General features: G+C 43.0%; 1 protein-coding gene across 1 annotated transcript in view; it reads right to left on the bottom strand.

Annotated features, from left to right (window-relative positions):
- The window catches only part of LOC126101003 (endocuticle structural glycoprotein ABD-5-like), a 33,192-nt gene extending 17,800 nt beyond the window's left edge, over positions 1–15,392 (bottom strand). Inside the window, exon 1 of the mRNA XM_049911669.1 lies at positions 15,304–15,392. Coding sequence (XP_049767626.1) covers positions 15,304–15,318 — 15 coding nt within the window. The 5' untranslated portion in view covers positions 15,319–15,392. The remainder of the gene's footprint in view (positions 1–15,303) is intronic.
- Positions 15,393–18,022: the final 2,630 nt, after the last annotated feature.

Genomic DNA, 18,022 nt, shown 5'->3' with positions numbered 1-18,022 from the left:
AAGTTATGTTTAGCTAAAGTATCTTGTAATGTATCTAGAATTTTATCGATATTTTAATTAATTATCATCGTATAAAATATAATAGTCAGCTATCCGGTTGGCTGACTATTACATTTTATATAATAGCATACACGATTGCTGAGCTCGTAGCCACAAAATGTTTAAAATATCATAATTAACATCGTCTTTTTGACCTAACAAGTTACTTATGTAGGGGTATAAAGTTATTTTGATATTGTACACAGAGTGAGGTACCTCAACTGTTTCAGTATAAAAGGTAAAAAAACTGGTTGAGCTATGCGCTCTGATCAGACTTAGTGGGATTACTTAACGTATGCTACCTGTAGCAATACCTATTACGTCATTGCGAAAATAGAAGTGGTGGTGGTAAGTTCCTATGGGAGAAAACTGCTGAGGTCATCGGTCCCTAGGCTTATACACTACTAATCTAACTTAACTTACGCTAAGGACAACACACACACCCATGTGTGAGGGAGGACAGGAACCTCCAACGGGGATAGCAGCGCGAACCGTTGCAAGGTTCCCTAGACCACGCAGCTACTCCGCGCGGCAAAAATAAAGGTAATTCTAACTAATAATAAATGTTAGTATTATTGGGCATAATTTCTATAGAGGAAAGCAAAAGTGAAAACTTAATTGTCACGATGAGGGGTGATAAATGTGACAACAGTTATGAATAAGAGATGGATAATTATTTGAAATTTTATATTATGGACGACAGTGTTTGCAAAGTTTCATAAGAACCAACTTTTATTACGCCAAAATTTAGGTTACGTTGAAAAACACCCTTCCGCCTGAAGAAATCGATTTTATGCATTAGGAGTGCTTTCCATCGACAGACTGGCAACTGAATTGCACCATATAGGCACAAAAGGAGACGTTGGTGAATCAACTATGATGGAGATATAGGACACTTAAGTTGGTGGAAACTTGGTCGCGATAAAATCTGCAAACGATTTGAGTGCCTCTTGAAGCAAAAATTGTGAATCAAAACTCACAGAATGAAAACTGTTCATTCAACATGCCAATTTTTGTAGCTTTACAACTGTCAATGTTCTGGAGTCAAGCAAGAGGCTTGTATGCAGCAAACACAGCAAGACTATTATCCATACGGACAGCGCGACGGAGGCACCACGAATTGTCACCGCGGCTAACTGTTGTAGATTCTCTTCACGCGACAGCAGAGACATCCGTGCTGTGAGTGTGACCCAGCGAAAGCAGTGGTCTGGGGAATGCCACCTCGCCGTCTTTTCTGCATCTACATCTCCTTGCAATTCAAAGTGAAGTACCTGGCTGAGGGTTTATCGAACCATATCCAAGCTGTTTCTCTACCATTCTTCTCTCGAACAGCGCGCAGGAAAACAAACGATTAAATATTTCCTTCGAGCTCTATTTCTCTTATTCATTATTATGATCCTTTTCCCCAGTTTACGTGGACACAAGCGAAATGTTTTCGCATTCGATGGAGAATCGTGGTGACTGAGATTTCATGAGAAGATTCTGTCGCAAGATAAGACGCTTTTGTTTTAATGATTGCCGTCCCAATTAGCGTGTCACACCTGTGGCACTCTCTGTGCTTTATCACGATAATCCAAACAAACTAGTCTTTGAAATATTTCGATGTAGAAAAATTTCAATCTCAAGAGTAGCGCACACCGGGCAGCGCAGGAAGGACAAGTTTAGTGTAAGCATTTTCCGTAGTAGATATGTAGCATTTTATAAGCGTTCTGCCAATAAAAATTAGTGTTTGGTTGGCCTTCGCCGCTTCATTATCTATGTGATTGTTTAGGTTAGGTTGTTCATAATTTTAATTTCTATGTATTTAGTTGAAATGAGAGCTTTTAGATCTGTGTGATTTATTGCCTAACAGAAATTTTGCAGATTCGTTTTAGTAGTCATGTGGATGATTTCACACGTTACAATATGTAGAGTCAGTTACCAGTTTTCGCAATGTACAGATATCCTGTCTAAATAATTTTACAATTTCGTTTTGGACACCTGATGACTTTACAAGAAGGTAAATGGCAGCATCATCTGAAAACAATCTAAGAGGGCTGCTCATTTTGTCTCCTAAATCGCTTACACAGATCTGGAGCAGAAGAAAGCCGGCAATATCTCCTTGGGAACGCCAGCTGTTGCTTCTGTTTTGCTCGATGACCTGCCGTCAAGTAGTAGGAACTGCAATCTTTCTGACAGCAAATCCCGAATCTTGTCCCACAACTGGGAAGATATTTCGTAGTAACATAATTTCATTGCAAGTCGCTTATGAGGAACGGTGTAAAAAGCCATCTTGAAATTTAGAAATTCAGAATCAGGACTGTACCCGTGTTTAGGTTCTCTGAGGAGACCCAAATTTTTCGACATTACATTCGTCATCCCTATACTGGTTTAATGACATGCGCTGGCATTGGGTGCAAAACACGCATAACTTGCAATCACCCTTATTACACTTCTGACGTTATAAAGCCGAGGTCTTGGTCCTATGCTCGATGTCTCCTTGACACTATCTGGCTAGTAAAAGATAACGCCGATCCACATGTTGCCTTTGCTGCCATGATCTACTTGAAACAGGTGTTCGTCTGTTTCCTTAGCCAACCCCTTCTAGTGGAGCGAAGAGGGTTAATTTTCTGACTGTTTTGATCGAGAATTATCCTCAGTTAACGAGTGACGCCTTTACGTTGCTCACGCCATCCGTTGATAAGACGAAATTCGACTTACCGATGAAACGAGTACCCACACGCAAGTTCATTTCTTTGTTGATTGGTTTGGCGTATACACCTTTGCCTCAATATACTGAAAGCGTAACAGATTCGTTATTTAATAAACCTATCTTTCTGGACAATAGTGTGTCAGTATCGTAAATTTTCGGATGACCGTGGCTGAAGGGAAAACCGAATCACAGTGTAATACTCCGCGTAGCCGTCTCCCCGAAAACAGTGCTGAGTTACTTAAGGTCGGCTGGCTAGAAGTAATTTTCATTCTTACTTGAAATAAAACGCTGTTACTTAATACAAGCAATCCCTAGTTCTAACGAGCATGTGTTTAGCGCGTCTGCATCACAATTTTTCTTATTGCTTGAGCCTGTACCTTTAAAAAGTTGCACTTTGTCTCTAGTATTGTGAATACTAATGTTAAAGCAAATATTGTATTCTTTGGAATCCTGTTATAATTTTAAGTACGTAAGAGTCTTCACCAGTGGGCGTATACATTTCTGCTCTTATTCTGACGTACTCTGAATGTAATCTGGCTGCTGTCAGCCTTGGCATCTGATGTTACTGGTTTTTAATATGAATTTTATATATTACATGAGCCGCTCCAGTTAGCTAACGTAATTTAGCACCATGTGATGTTACAAGTGAGTATCAGTATCAGTAATTTGTTATCTATGTTTATATACAATTTTGGGGCCCACTCCTTGTGAAGAAGATGTTTTTATAAATATCGAAACCTAGGTCAAGACTAAATAAGCTTTTGGTTGCAAATGGTTGGCTGATTTTTTCAACCTCTTCAAAAAAACAGCAAATGGGAAAAATAATCTACGAAGTTTTGAAACTTCGGTGAAATATACATTTGAGGTGTCGTGGTAAGAAACAGGAAAGTTCTCCCCAGTAAGGACAGCGCGTCCCCCTTTTCTTCCCCTCCAAAACTCAGTCTTAATTTTTTTAAATTTTTGCACAAAATCGCTTATTTTCAGGAGAGAAATATAACTACAACCGAGATTTAACGTAAATTCTACACAATAAGAGATTTTGTCATATTTTATGTCAGACGAATAGTTTTCGAAATATAAGGGTTGGAATTGGATTCTGTCAATCCATAATGTCTGCTGTCTTTGTTACTTGATCAGGTGTGCAAATGAAAAGAGTCATCAGGTATGTGGAAATATTTCTGTGATTTTCAACTTGACAAAATTTCTTGTGCGTTCAGTACTGATCGGGTCAGGATAAGGAGCCCAACAATGAAAACGGCGAGTTCCCCTTCCCATTCTCTCACCCGTCCTCCGGAGCTGTCGCTGTCGTATTTCGCAACAAGCATCAAGTTTAGTTGACTTTATGTCGTGAACTTATTAGAGCCGTGCGAAATAAGTTTGTTGCGTTATGTAATGCTGCTTCTTACGCTTTTGTTTTGTGGACTGAGAGATGACTCATGCCAGACCCTCCCATCTGTTTTAGTTAAGTTAAATCTATTTCGAAATGAAATGAGTCAAAAGTGACGAAGGCGCTAGAAACTTTGGTACGTGTCACCAAGGAACGGAAGCATGAAGCTCGTACTCTTCTACAAAACGTTGAAATGAGCGAATTGCGTAAGCTATGTCGACGAGACTATACTAAAAAACGTAAGATAAAGAAATTAGTTAACCAGACATTGGTACAAGCAGTTTAAGATCGTCTTCGTCTTATCAAATTGAATTTCAAGATAGGTTCTTTGATAAGTAGTGAGAACTGTGACATTGAATCTGAAATAAAAAAGCTTCCAGTCCTAAGGCCACTGCGAAAGCGGGAGAACAATACATTCTCTCTCTCTCTCTCTCTCTCTCTCTACCTCTCCCTCCCTCTCTGTCTCTGTCTGTACATAAAACACGAAATAGTCATGATGATGCCACCTTAATTCATAAAAACTGTCACTGTATTAACATGTTCGTGGGTCAAGCAAGCAATGCTGTCATACTCTCTCGTTCGCCACCCACCACTGACGCAGGACGCCTCAGCTCCTACCGAGCGTGTCCACAAGTCCAGGTAGGGTTGGGTCACAGCTGGGATCCCAGAAGCTATAATTGAAGGGAATAAAACTCATCATTCTTTCCAGTTCAAATGAAATGACTACCATCTACAGACAAGATAATACTAGTAATTTCATGCGGCTGCACTCAAGGTTACGGAAGGAAATGCATGTATATGAAGGCTGACTTACTCTGCACAACAGCGTGTAAAATCCGTCGAGCATGAAGATGAACTAGCATGACTCGCACTGCTTTGACGTAAGTTTCAGAGAAGAGTTTTCTGGAAATAATGATGCACAGCGGCTTATTTGTTCAACAGGTATTGCAGTATTTTAGTTGTATAGGTGATGTGCATACAACAAAGCGACAAATGTCGTCGAATAGCGATATGAACATTTGCAGATGGCAGGTATAAAAGGACAGTGCATTGGCGGAGCAGTCATTTTCATTCGAGTGATTTATGTGTAAAGATTTCCGACGTGATTAGCGGTGCACGACGGGAATTTTGGAAACGTTTTGGAAACGTTTAGGGAATGCAATATATTCCTAGATCCACAGTGCCAAAAGTTTGCCGATGATCCCAACTTTCAGACATTACCTCTTACTATTGACGGCGCAATGGCCGACGGCCTTCACTTAACGACCGAGAGTAGCGGCATTTGCATTCTGTTGTCAGTGCTAACAGACAAGCAACAATTCATGAAATAACCATAGAAATCTATGACGACAAATGTCGTCAGCAATCGGACCGTACTTTCTAGTCTTCGTATTAAGAGCATACGAGAATGTGGATAATGTGCTTAGAAGTGTTCTGCCGAATTGCTGTTTCCATTTTCTGCACAATATTTCGACGATCTAGCCAGTCATCTTCTTCAGGTGCTGAGAGTGTTGTTGTTATGTGTGCTCATGGCCTGGACTCCAACCAGGCTCTGGCTGCAGCAATGGCTGTATCCGAGCTGGAAATCGAGAGAAAAGTTCATCAGTCGTACTGGCCGGCGTGAGCCGGTGTGTCAGCCTCCCAGCATCCTATGGATGGCATGTAACCGCTAGGGCAGTGAGACGAAATCTGGCGTTAATGGACTGGGTCCCCTGGTCCAGCTCAACTGATCGTTGCCTGTAAATGCTAGTGTTTGGCTGCTTGGAGACATTTTGCAGTCATATACCATTTGCAGTCATTCATGGACTTCATGTTCCCACACGCTTCATTTCACGTGGCCACAGCTGTTGGCGATTGGTCTGAAAAACATTTGGACAATATGAGCGAATAATTTGACCACCAGAATGCCCGGCATGAATCCAGTCAAACGCTCTTGTGACATAATCGAGAGATCAGTTTGTGTACAAAATCCCGTGCCTAACACTTCCGCAATTACGGACGGCTATGGAGGTAGCAGTTGTTCAGAGTACTTCCAACAATTTCTTGATTCCATGCCATGTCAAGTTGCTTCACTATGCCGGGCAAAATGAGGTCCGACATGGTATTACGAGCCATCACGTGACTTTCGTCACGGCAATGGATGATCATTGTAGATATATGATAAAGACAGTAGCTGTTACATAATTCTAGAACTGTTATTAATTTTATTGAAAAATAATTTAGGTCCAATATAAATATTAAGGTGCATAACACTGAATAAAAATCTGTATTGCAGAATTGTTAAGAATCAATAAATGTCAGTTTTAAAAGCAATTTCTCTCTCCCCCTCTTTTTTCTTTAACCCACTTGTTTTAGTACAAACATTTATGTGATACGTATATGTTTCTAGATGTAGATATATGTTTCTAGTTGCATAAAAAGCAAACAGGTCAGAATAAATAGAGGAAATATTTAAATGAATTAAAATCGAAGTTGAAAACTATGCTCAACACTTAGGCTAATGTATTTTTACTCTTCCAGCTAGAATGTCTCGAAAATTGGTTATCTTCGAACGAGGATATAACCTTCTGTGAACAGAATCTCACTATGAATATTTTTGTCATGGTAAATGTCTGTGAAGAATGAACCGTTTCTCGTAAAAACCGAAGAAAGGTACAAAAAATAGTCTTTCACCTCTGGGGAAGGACATCTTTTGTTCTTAAGACTACATCTCCTATGAGTATTTTCCCAAAGTTCCAGAACTTTATAAATTACTTCCCCGAGTTTTCGTTTTTCGTCTGGGGTAGCGGACGAGGCTCCATATTGCTGCCGTGCTCAACAGACAAGGCTGTCAACAGCAGTTACCGACAGGCTGGACCACGGCTTACGGGGAAATGTCTCTCGCCCACTGGAAAATTCGATCCATGGGTTGCTGGGACGCTGACACACCGGCACACACCAGCCAGTACGACTGATGAAATTTTCTCTCGATGTCCAGCTCAGATACAGCCATTGCTGCAGCCAGAACCTGGTTGGGGTCCAGGCCGTGAGCACACATAACAACAACACTCTCAGCACCCGAAGAAGATTACTGGCTAAGTCGTCGAAATATTGTGCAGAAAATGGAAACGGCAAGTCGGCAGAACGCTCCAAAGCACATTATGTACATTTTCGTATGCTCTTTATACGAAGACTGGAAACTACGGTCCGACATTTGTCGTAGCGTTATACCAACTTTCCAATACTATCGTCATAGAAGGCGGGCGCCTGTGCGATCCGAAAATTCTCAATGCTGGTGTATAGCTAGTTATCTTCATATTCAGTGTTTTATGTGAATAGAGATGATAATCAGGACAAGCCAATTAGGGCTATGTTGTGGGTGATCTAACACTTCCCGTCGAAAAGGCTGCAGAAGCGTCTTCACTGCCCCTGCAGACTGCAGCTGAGAATTGCCATGAAGAACGAAGTGCCTGGCAGTTGTGTTATGTGGGCTGCATACTTTGAGGGGAAACCTCACAGCGGGCCCTCATACTTGGCGGGAGACACTATTGTTCTAGGCACCTTTACTCGCTCACAGTGCCCTCAGAACTGAAACGAGCGATTTTATGCGATCGTCGGGCATGTTAGAGACACTCCCAAAACGTCTGTCCAAAGCCTCTTAGGATTTGCACAGTGGCTTCCATTTCGCACCCGATCAGATCACACTTTCCGAATAGCCCTTGTAATACTGTTAAAGGGTACTAGTTTTTATTTTGTTTCAATTATCGAGCGCATGTCGATCTGCATCTCAGATGTCGTTTCTCACCACCAGCCTGATCGAAGAGATGTTAAATTTTATTTTTCATATGTGTGAACGACCTCATCGCCAGGCCGCTCAAGCCCAAAGGTGTCTACGGGGCGCTTTACATCGTCAGGGTGATGTAGTGGGAGGGGCATGTAGTCACCATACAGCTCTTCCTGCTGTTTTGCATACTGTGCAGACAGTGGAGCCGCTGCTCCGTGGGAAAATAGGCCCACAGTGGAAATTAGGAGGCTGAGTGCACCCCACCTGTCCTCCAACCATGGAGTAAAAGTCCTTGATGATATCGGGAATCAAACCAAACTCTGCATGGCAGGCATCTACGCTGACCACTCAGTTATGGAGGTGGACGTTCTTGCGTATGTTCGCTGTCAAACTAATTGTGCTATAGTTTTGGCATTTATCTATCCATGCAATGTTCCGTATTGTGTGCATCATACTCTTCCTAACGTTTTATGGTATGTCACTAGTTTCTTAGACCGTACACGCTATTGCACACAGGTATCACTGGCAGTAGCAGCTACACTCTGATGACTTTGCCAAGCTGTAGAGCCACGTGGAATTGAACTTTAACAGATTAAAAAAAGAAAAAAATCCTGACAAGTAATAACGTTAATACAGACCCAAGGCTGTCAACAACTACTAATTATGTGGCAGTAGAGTCCAGCTGTAACATGAGCTCCTCTACATCTTATATACTTAGGTACCTCTGGCTTGATATTTGAATTGGAAGCGTCGGTCTAGTAGATCCGACTTCTTCAGGAGGCAGGTTAGTTGGCAGGTACCCACACGCCACATGGTTCTAGAAGGTGACACGTTAGTACAGCGTTAAAGTAATCAAGTAGATTATCAGTGGAGACATATTTAAAGAGTTCTTTCGATCGACTTGCTGGGTTAGAATTGTTCATGCACTTTCAGAAATTTGCTGTAGAATATTCATGACCTCGTGCTGCACAACTTCCGATATACACTCCTGGAAATGGAAAAAAGAACACATTGACACCGGTGTGTCAGACCCACCATACTTGCTCCGGACACTGCGAGAGGGCTGCACAAGCAATGATCACACGCACGGCACAGCGGACACACCAGGAACCGCGGTGTTGGCCGTCGAATGGCGCTAGCTGCGCAGCATTTGTGCACCGCCGCCGTCAGTGTCAGCCAGTTTGCCGTGGCATACGGAGCTCCATCGCAGTCTTTAACACTGGTAGCATGCCGCGACAGCGTGGACGTGAACCGTATGTGCAGTTGACGGACTTTGAGCGAGGGCGTATAGTGGGCATGCGGGAGGCCGGGTGGACGTACCGCCGAATTGCTCAACACGTGGGGCGTGAGGTCTCCACAGTACATCGATGTTGTCGCCAGTGGTCGGCGGAAGGTGCACGTGCCCGTCGACCTGGGACCGGACCGCAGCGACGCAAGGATGCACGCCAAGACCGTAGGATCCTACGCAGAGCCGTAGGGGACCGCACCGCCACTTCCCAGCAAATTAAGGACACTGTTGCTCCTGGGGTATCGGCGAGGACCATTCGCAACCGTCTCCATGAAGCTGGGCTACGGTCCCGCACACCGTTAGGCCGTCTTCCGCTCACGCCCCAACATCGTGCAGCCCGCCTCCAGTGGTGTCGCGACAGGCGTGAATGGAGGGACGAATGGAGACGTGTCGTCTTCAGCGATGAGAGTCGCTTCTGCCGTGGTGCCGTGGTGGTGTCGCGACAGGCGTGAATGGAGGGACGAATGGAGACGTGTCGTCTTCAGCGATGAGAGTCGCTTCTGCCGTGGTGCCAATGATGGTCGTATGCGTGTTTGGCGCCATGCAGGTGAGCGCCACAATCAGGACTGCATACGACCGAGGCACACAGGGCCAACACCCGGCATCATGGTGTGGGGAGCGATCTCCTACACTGGCCGTACACCACTGGTGATCGTCGAGGGGACACTGAATAGTGCACGGTACATCCAAACCGTCATCGAACCCATCGTTCTACCATTCCTAGACCGGCAAGGGAACTTGCTGTTCCAACAGGACAATGCACGTCCGCATGTATCCCGTGCCACCCAACGTGCTCTAGAAGGTGTAAGTCAACTACCCTGGCCAGCAAGATCTCCGGATCTGTCCCCCATTGAGCATGTTTGGGACTGGATGAAGCGTCGTCTCGCGCGGTCTGCACGTCCAGCACGAACGCTGGTCCAACTGAGGCGCCAGGTGGAAATGGCATAGCAAGCCGTTCCACAGGACTACATCCAGCATCTCTACGATCGTCTCCATGGGAGAATAGCAGCCTGCATTGCTGCGAAAGGTGGATATACACTGTACTAGTGCCGACATTGTGCATGCTCTGTTGCCTGTGTCTATGTGCCTGTGGTTCTGTCAGTGTGATCATGTGATGTATCTGACCCCAGGAATGTGTCAATAAAGTTTCCCCTTCCTGAGACAATGAATTCACGGTGTTTTTATTTCAATTTCCAGGAGTGTATAACTGATGGAAACGTAAACGAAAAATTATACTCGGATCTCCCGATGATCTCGAAGGTATATGAGATTCCCTTGCTGTTTCGTCTCCAAGGAAAAGTTGCAGGTAGCGCGCATTTTTCTAGAGAATGACTGCACATTCGTTTGACGCCGTAGAAACAGAATTATCTTGATCCGTAACCATTTGATGTGGTACATATTCCGAACATGCTATCTGTGTGGCACTAGCTGCAAAATTGAAAGATACAGTACTATAAGTCAATCGATGTACATTAGTATTTACATTTAAGTTCCATTGTAATTTAACACTTCTGGTGTTACGTGGTAGAAGCAGATTATGAAACTTTTCTTCACTGAGAGATAAAGCCAGTAGTTATACGTTATTTTCTCCCACCCAACCGGGACACGATATTAGGTCAAATGAAGATAAACTACTACCCATTAAAAATGCTACACCAAGAAGAAATGCAGATGATAAACGGGTATTCATCGGACAAAGATATTATACTAGAACTTTTTACGCAGTTTGGGTGCATAGATCCAGAGACATCAGTACCCAGGAACACTCTCCTCTGGTCGTAATAACGGCCTTGATACGCCTGGGTATTGACTCAAACAGAGCTTGGATGGCGTGTACAGGTACAGCTGCCCATGCAGCTTGGACACGATACCACACTTCATCGAGAGCAGTGTCTGGCGTATTGTGACGAGCCAGTTGCCCGGCCAGCATTGACCAGACGTTTTCAGTTGGTGAGAGATCTGGAGAATGTGCTGGCCAGAGCAGCAGTCGAACATTGTTTGTATCCAGAAAAGCCCGTACAGGACTTGCAACATGCGGTCGTGCATTATCCTGCTGAAATGTAGGGTTTCACAGGGATCGAATGAAGGGTAGAGCCACGGGCCGTAACACATCTGAAGTGTTACGTCCACTTTTCAAAGTGCAGTCAATGCGAACAAGAGATGACCGAGTCGTGTAACCATCATGATGCTGTAAAGAGAACCTGGATTCATCCGAAAAAATGACGTTTTGCCATTCGTGCACCCAGGTTCGTCGTTGAGTACACCATCGCAGGCGCTCCTGTCTGTGTAGCAGCGTCAAGGGTAACCACAGCCATGGTCTCCGAGCTGATAGTCCATGCTGTTGCAAACGTCATCGAACTGTTCGTGCAGATGGTTGTTGTCTAGCAAACGTCCCCAACTGTTGACTCAGGGATCGAGACGTGGCTGTACGATCCGTTACAGCCATGCGGATAATATGCCTGTCATCTCGACTGATAGTGATACGACGCCGTTGGGATCCAGCACAGCGATCCGCATTACTGTCCTGAACACACCGATTCCATATTCTGCTAACAGTCATTGGATCTCGACCAACGCGAGCAGCAATGTTGCGGTACGATAAACCGCAATCGCGATAGGCTACAATCCGACTTTTATCAAAGTCGGAAACGTGATGGTACGCATTTCTCCTCCTTACACGAGGCATCACAACGTTTCACCAGGCAATGCCGGTCAGCCGCTGTTTGCGTATGAAAAATCGGTTAGAAACGTTCCTCATGTCAGCACGTTGTAGGTGTCGCCACCGGCGCCAACCTTGTGTGAATGCTCTGAAAAGCTAATCATTTGCATATCACAGCATCTTCTTCCTGTCGGTTAAATTTCGCGTCTATAACTCGTCATCTTCATGGTGTAGCAATTTTAATGACCAGTAGTGTAGTTGCTGCCACGTTTTCCTGCAACAAGGTGAATAATTATATTCCACGAGGGCGTGCCGGAAAGGTATAGCTCCGAATTTTTTTATGTGAAAAAGCTTAAAGGTTTTTCAATAAGACAATATTACAGTCCAACGTCTTTATTCTTTATGTCTACGTAGTTATTTGTCAACATAGTCATCCAGACGATGAACACACGCAACGAGTTACATTTGTTGATACGGTTGCTGTAGAACGTTTGACTTTGTTGATTGGGCCACAATCTTACCTCTCCGTACACCACTTCATCACTGTCAAAGGGAAATCCTCGCAAACTGTTCTTTACGTTTCGGAAACGGAAGAATATCGGATGGGGCTAAGTTGGGAGTATATAGAGGATGATGAATGACAGTGACCGCAAGGCGTCGGCGCTTGCGGTGTGGCATTGCTTTGCTGAAGGTGAGGCTGCTCCACGTGCGGACGAACTCTTCGAATTCGAAATTCTATCAAAGCACGCTGTTTCTAAAGTACCAGAGTAGCTACGCTGCTCACCACCATGGTACACGCTACAATTCGGAACCATCTACCTACAGAGGTCTGAAAATGTCTGAACGTGCAGAATAATGATGTAGTATGTTAAGAACGTTTGTTGTATTTAAAGAGCTTGGATAGTTTTCACATAAGAAATCCTGAGGCATTACTTTTCAGCACACTTTCGTAGATTAATTTAGTCTCTTGGCTGACTGTCTAAGGATTCACGCGAAAAGGTAGTGAGTGTGCTCTTCATGTGATCAATTACCTTTAGCTGGCCAAAGAAGTACTCAAAAATGGTTCAAATGGCTCTGAGCACTATGGGACTTAACTTCTAAGGTCATCAGTCCCCTAGAACTTAGAACTACTTAAACCTAACTAACCTAAGGACATCACACACATCCATGCCCGAGGCAGGATTCGAACCTGCGACCGTAGCAGTCACGCGGTTCCAGACTGTAGCGTCTTTTAACCGCTTGGCCACACCGGCCGGCAAAGAAGTACTATTGGGTGTAGTTGCACTATCGCGTACGAGCACAATGTCTGGAAATTATTTGACAGTTGCTGTGGTCTTAGGTTTTTTTTTTTTTTTTTTTTCAGCTGCCAGTCGTCTGATATCTCTCCTGTGGCAAACTCTTCATCTCAGAGCAGTATTTTCAACACATGCTCTCAATTATTTGCTGGATATATTCCAATGTCTGCCTGCCTCTACAGTTTTTACCCTCTGCGACTCCCTGCAGTACCATGGAAGTAAAACCCTGATATCCAAATACATGCCCTAACAAATTTTTGTCCCATATTCTTATCAGTGTTCTCCATATATTATTTTGTTCGTCGACGCTGCGAATTTCCTTACCTAACTACCCCACCTAATATGCAAAATCGTTTCGTATCACCACATATGAAACGCTACGAATCTCTTCTTTGCGGTGTTCTCACAGTCCCCGAGTCAGTGCCGTACAAAGCTGTGCTCCAAACGTTCATTCTCAGCCTAGTCTCCTTCATATTAAGGCCTAAGTTTGGTACTAGTAGATTTTTATTTGGACAGAGATACTGTCTTTGTCTGTGAGAGTGCTTTTTGCGTCCCCTTGCTTAATCCATCATACGTTATTTTACTTTCACGCTAGCAAAATTCTGCAACTCCTTAACTTCGTAGTTACAAGTTTTGAAATTTATCGCAAATTTTATTTCTGCTACTTCTCATTACTTACTTCATGCAGCCATATATCTCTGTGGTTCCCTTGGCATAATGACAATCTGCTATAGGCGATAGCCTATATCAAGGTAGAGTGCTGCATGACATCAAATACGTCGAAAGAATCGTCTGGTAGTTATGGTGCCACAGAAAAAAGCAAGACACTGCGCTGCAGAAAACTGAAAAGGAACTTCAAAATAACGTACTGTAAATGTGTTGGTTTGTGCACACAGCGTTTTAAACCGTACCATACATAATGAATGCTGTTGCCAAAACACGATGTAAATGACATACATGGTTTATTTTAGTTACTATCATGTATTTCACTTAAAATGTATGATCTCCCTGGCGTGACATACATGTTACACGGACTTTAGCTTAAAATATTAATTACTTTTTTGTTTAGCTTGTTGTAGTACGTTTCATTAATGACAATGAACAAATAAATATGTGATTTGTAAGAGAAGACAGAATTAATTCAGGTAGAAATGGACTAAATTGTGCAAAATTAATTCGGGTTACAAACAATATGCAAGCGAATCATAAGACAGCTACATGCTCTGAATCCGATTACAGTTTATTTAGATTGACAGATGTTAAACATTGGTTCTGCCGCCAGGGCAAGGGGAGGGGGGGGGAATGCGAAAGGGGAGGGGAGAGACATTTATATTGAATATTTTCTGTGTTGTGTGAAACTGGACTCTGCAGCGTAACTGACGGAATGTTTTCCTTAATTCTTAGACAGTAGAGTAACAATCTTGTGCCACATAACTGTCTGCTGCATAGCAAGTTTAGGCAGGATAAGTGATCTGACTAACCCTCATATTTGCAGCGCTAAATGAGTTCACAGGACAACAATCAATAATTTCCATCATCAACGGAGTAAATTCTGGAAAATTGCTCTTGGACAGGCGCACAAATTGAGATCAAAATAGTTGGGGTGAACGCGCGAGACAGTCAACCAACATTAGGATAGTTGTCGTTGCAATATAAAGTCCAATGGCTAAGGAAGGAGCGAAATACACTGATGCTTAGTTGTGACAGCGACAACAGCGTCCTCTAGGAAATCACGACGGACAGTAACTTTGAAATCACACCTGGCGAGCATACGTCTATTGTTGAGCCACTACACCGCCTTGCTGGCAAATGTAAAGGTGAAATCGATTAACACCAGCACTGCAGCACAGGCTATCACACCACCAGATGTCTCCGGTGGAACGGACTCTCCGGCTATTTTGATCGTAAAGTTTCGCAAGCGGCGGGTAGCGGTAAATCTCAACTTAACTCCAGGTCCGACGTATTCAAGGACGGCTCGGTCCTAAAGGATACAACGTGGCGGGAAATGGAGACTGAGTGAAAAGGTCGCAGGAGAAAGAAGATGCCCAAGGTCGAGTTGAATAGTCCAAAACGAGCACGTCGTCCTAGCGGCAAATTCTGAAGGTCACGTCAGAGCAGTCTGGTCTGTATGCACACGTATGCGTGGGAGGGTGACTGGGCGACCTGGGCGCGTTACTTACCGTACCGGCGGCCATTGCTGCGGCAGATGCTCCTGTCGTGGACGAACGAGGACGACTGAGCTCCCGCGCCTGCCCTGCCGCTTTTATACTGTCGTCACGTGTAGGCACCATGTCCCACTTCCACTTGTGCTGCGTCTCCAGGGTTACACAAGTATGGTATCTATGAGTTCCCTCTGCAGTAGACTACTATAAGACTAGAAACCACTGAAGAAAGTAACATAGATTATTTACGAACTTTTATTTTTATTTTTATTTTATAAACTGATATACTTTTCAGAAAAGATGAGAGAAAGAGAGAATGCGAAACATGTCACAGTAGGGGTATAGATTTGCAAAACATTAAATTAGGAACTGAAAAGTCGCAACAAGATGCAATAATAGTGTTGCTCACCCCACGCAGTTCACCATTTTACATTGGCAAACCTGCGGAATGAATCTGTAGGAATCTGACAAGTACGAGTATAAAAACTAAAGAATCACTGTTCCTTATAGAGCCTATGATTAGGTCTGCGAAGTCATTTACGCAGTGCGTCTTGGCTACACCTTCCTGGTGGGGGTGTGTAGACATCCACTACATCCACCTTCCGTTTTGTAAATTTCCAAACAATAACAAAACAAAAAGAAGAATTTTATATTTTTTTAAACTCTGGAAATCTCTAGAGAAATGTTTATCATACATTTGCATTCAGCAGTACATATGCTTAGGAAATGACAATTAACTTCAGAAGCCCATTAGTTAGCGAATCCATGGATTGTATTTCTACGATCGCGTAATGAATAAGGGTTCAAAAAAAATGGCTCTGAGCACTATGGGACTCAACATCTTAGGTCATAAGTCCCCTAGAACTTAGAACTACTTAAACATAACTAACCTAAGGACATCACACACACCCATGCCCGAGGCAGGATTCGAACCTGCGACCGTAGCAGTCCCGCGGTTCCGGACTGCAGCGCCAGAACCGCTAGACCATCGCGGCCGGCGAATAAGGGTTTTTCTTGGTTCACTAGAAAATGTAACATAAATTTACCAGCCAGGATTTAAAATTATGTTTTTCATTCCAGAGGCAATCGTTTTACGTATAGTTGCAGTGAGGGGTCTTCACTAAACGATCACTTAAGTCTATGAACTAACAAAGATTTTACATTCATCAAATAGAGAATGTAAAATATATTTAAAATGAGACATCATTTGGAGCGTTGTTCCAGTATAGTCTACTTTTTATTCATAAACGGAAAGGAGGATATCTATTCTGTTTTACTGGAAAGTATTAGGATAATTTCCTTAAAATAGCCATTTTGTTTATAATTCTGTTTTCTCTAGCTCCGGAAACAATTTTTGTATTATGGTCCTGGAATTTGCCTCAATATATTTCATGTGTGCTGTCAGTCGCTCTACATCAGAATATTACACCAGAACACACATATTATGTACATTCTCGTAATTAGTAGTGTCATTATTGAAGGAACATGACTTTCAGCCCGTATATAAACTTCCCAGTCTTTGTGTAGATCCTCTGCCAAACATAATGTGGGAATATGATGTATGTTTCTCTTACGCAACAAATTTTTTGTTACTACATTTGGGTTAACCACCCCTCTGCCTCGGTCTGTTTGCGGGAAGGACTATAATGTGAGAAGCACTACGAATGATTTGCAATAAAGTCCCAGTGTATTTTTCACGATTTTAATTCTAATCACCCAGTTTTCCACGTATCTGGTGGTAAATGCTGCATTGTCATACTGCTAAAAGAATTTTTCGTCCGAAAGAAAATCGTTTTCTTTCAACTGCACCTTTATTTACTGAAAGAAATAAAAGTCACATTGGCCAACGCCACACTTGCAGGGAATTTGTTGAGGAACTATGCAGTGCAGGTATTTGATGCGTGTGTAACGGTGACATGTCGTCTCTCCACGTGAATCAACGGATGAGTCATTTTAACAGTTCTAGACAAGAATAGTTCCACTTGTTACTCTCCAGTTGCTACTTTTTGAGATTCAGGTATTCGTTCATTTTTCTGTTACAAAGTAAAAGGTTTCCCGAAAAGGACGAAGCTACTACGTATGTCATGTAGTGTAAACATAAACGTGTGAACCGCTTGTCTAGAGCCACACACAGAGCAAAGCTTCCTTAGTAATGCCATACACAGTTTTCGATAAACACTAAGAAGTGGTAGTATGGAGTAAAGGTGAGAACAGAAATTCAAAACATCAAATTCTTTAACCAGATCAGTGGAAAAGACAGAGTTTGACATGTTGGCAACGTGTATGCACTCACCGCTTTTGCTAAACGATGAAGTGATAGACGCTAGTGGTTTGTCTGATTTAGAAAGATGGAACAGTTCAGTATTATAGTTTGTATTCCATGGTTTGGTAATACGAGTTTTTAATAGACAAAAAGTATTAAAACAAGGTATACATGAAAAATGCGGTGGAAATACGAGGACAACTATTCAAGAATAGTCAGGCGAGGTGATGCACTGGCTGAACGTTCAGTTTTGAATTCTCCTGCCTTTTTTAAAATCTATTGACCCTTCAAAGTTGCAGTTAATATAGATGTCTAATATTGCAGTAGTTTTTGCACTGTAACCTGAATTTTCTCCTATTCTTATACACGCAATGTATCGTAACCCGTTTCTGGGATTTAGTGTAAGTCAGATGATTTTGGGTCGGTAAAGAATATTTCAGCCCGTCAGAAACCTTAGCTTCTATCCAGTACAAC

Source organism: Schistocerca cancellata, chromosome 9 (assembly GCF_023864275.1).
Source record: "Schistocerca cancellata isolate TAMUIC-IGC-003103 chromosome 9, iqSchCanc2.1, whole genome shotgun sequence".
Classification (NCBI taxonomy): Eukaryota; Metazoa; Arthropoda; class Insecta; order Orthoptera; family Acrididae; genus Schistocerca; species Schistocerca cancellata.
Note: the sequence above shows the minus strand (reverse complement) of the source record. Positions and strands in the feature narration are given on the sequence as shown.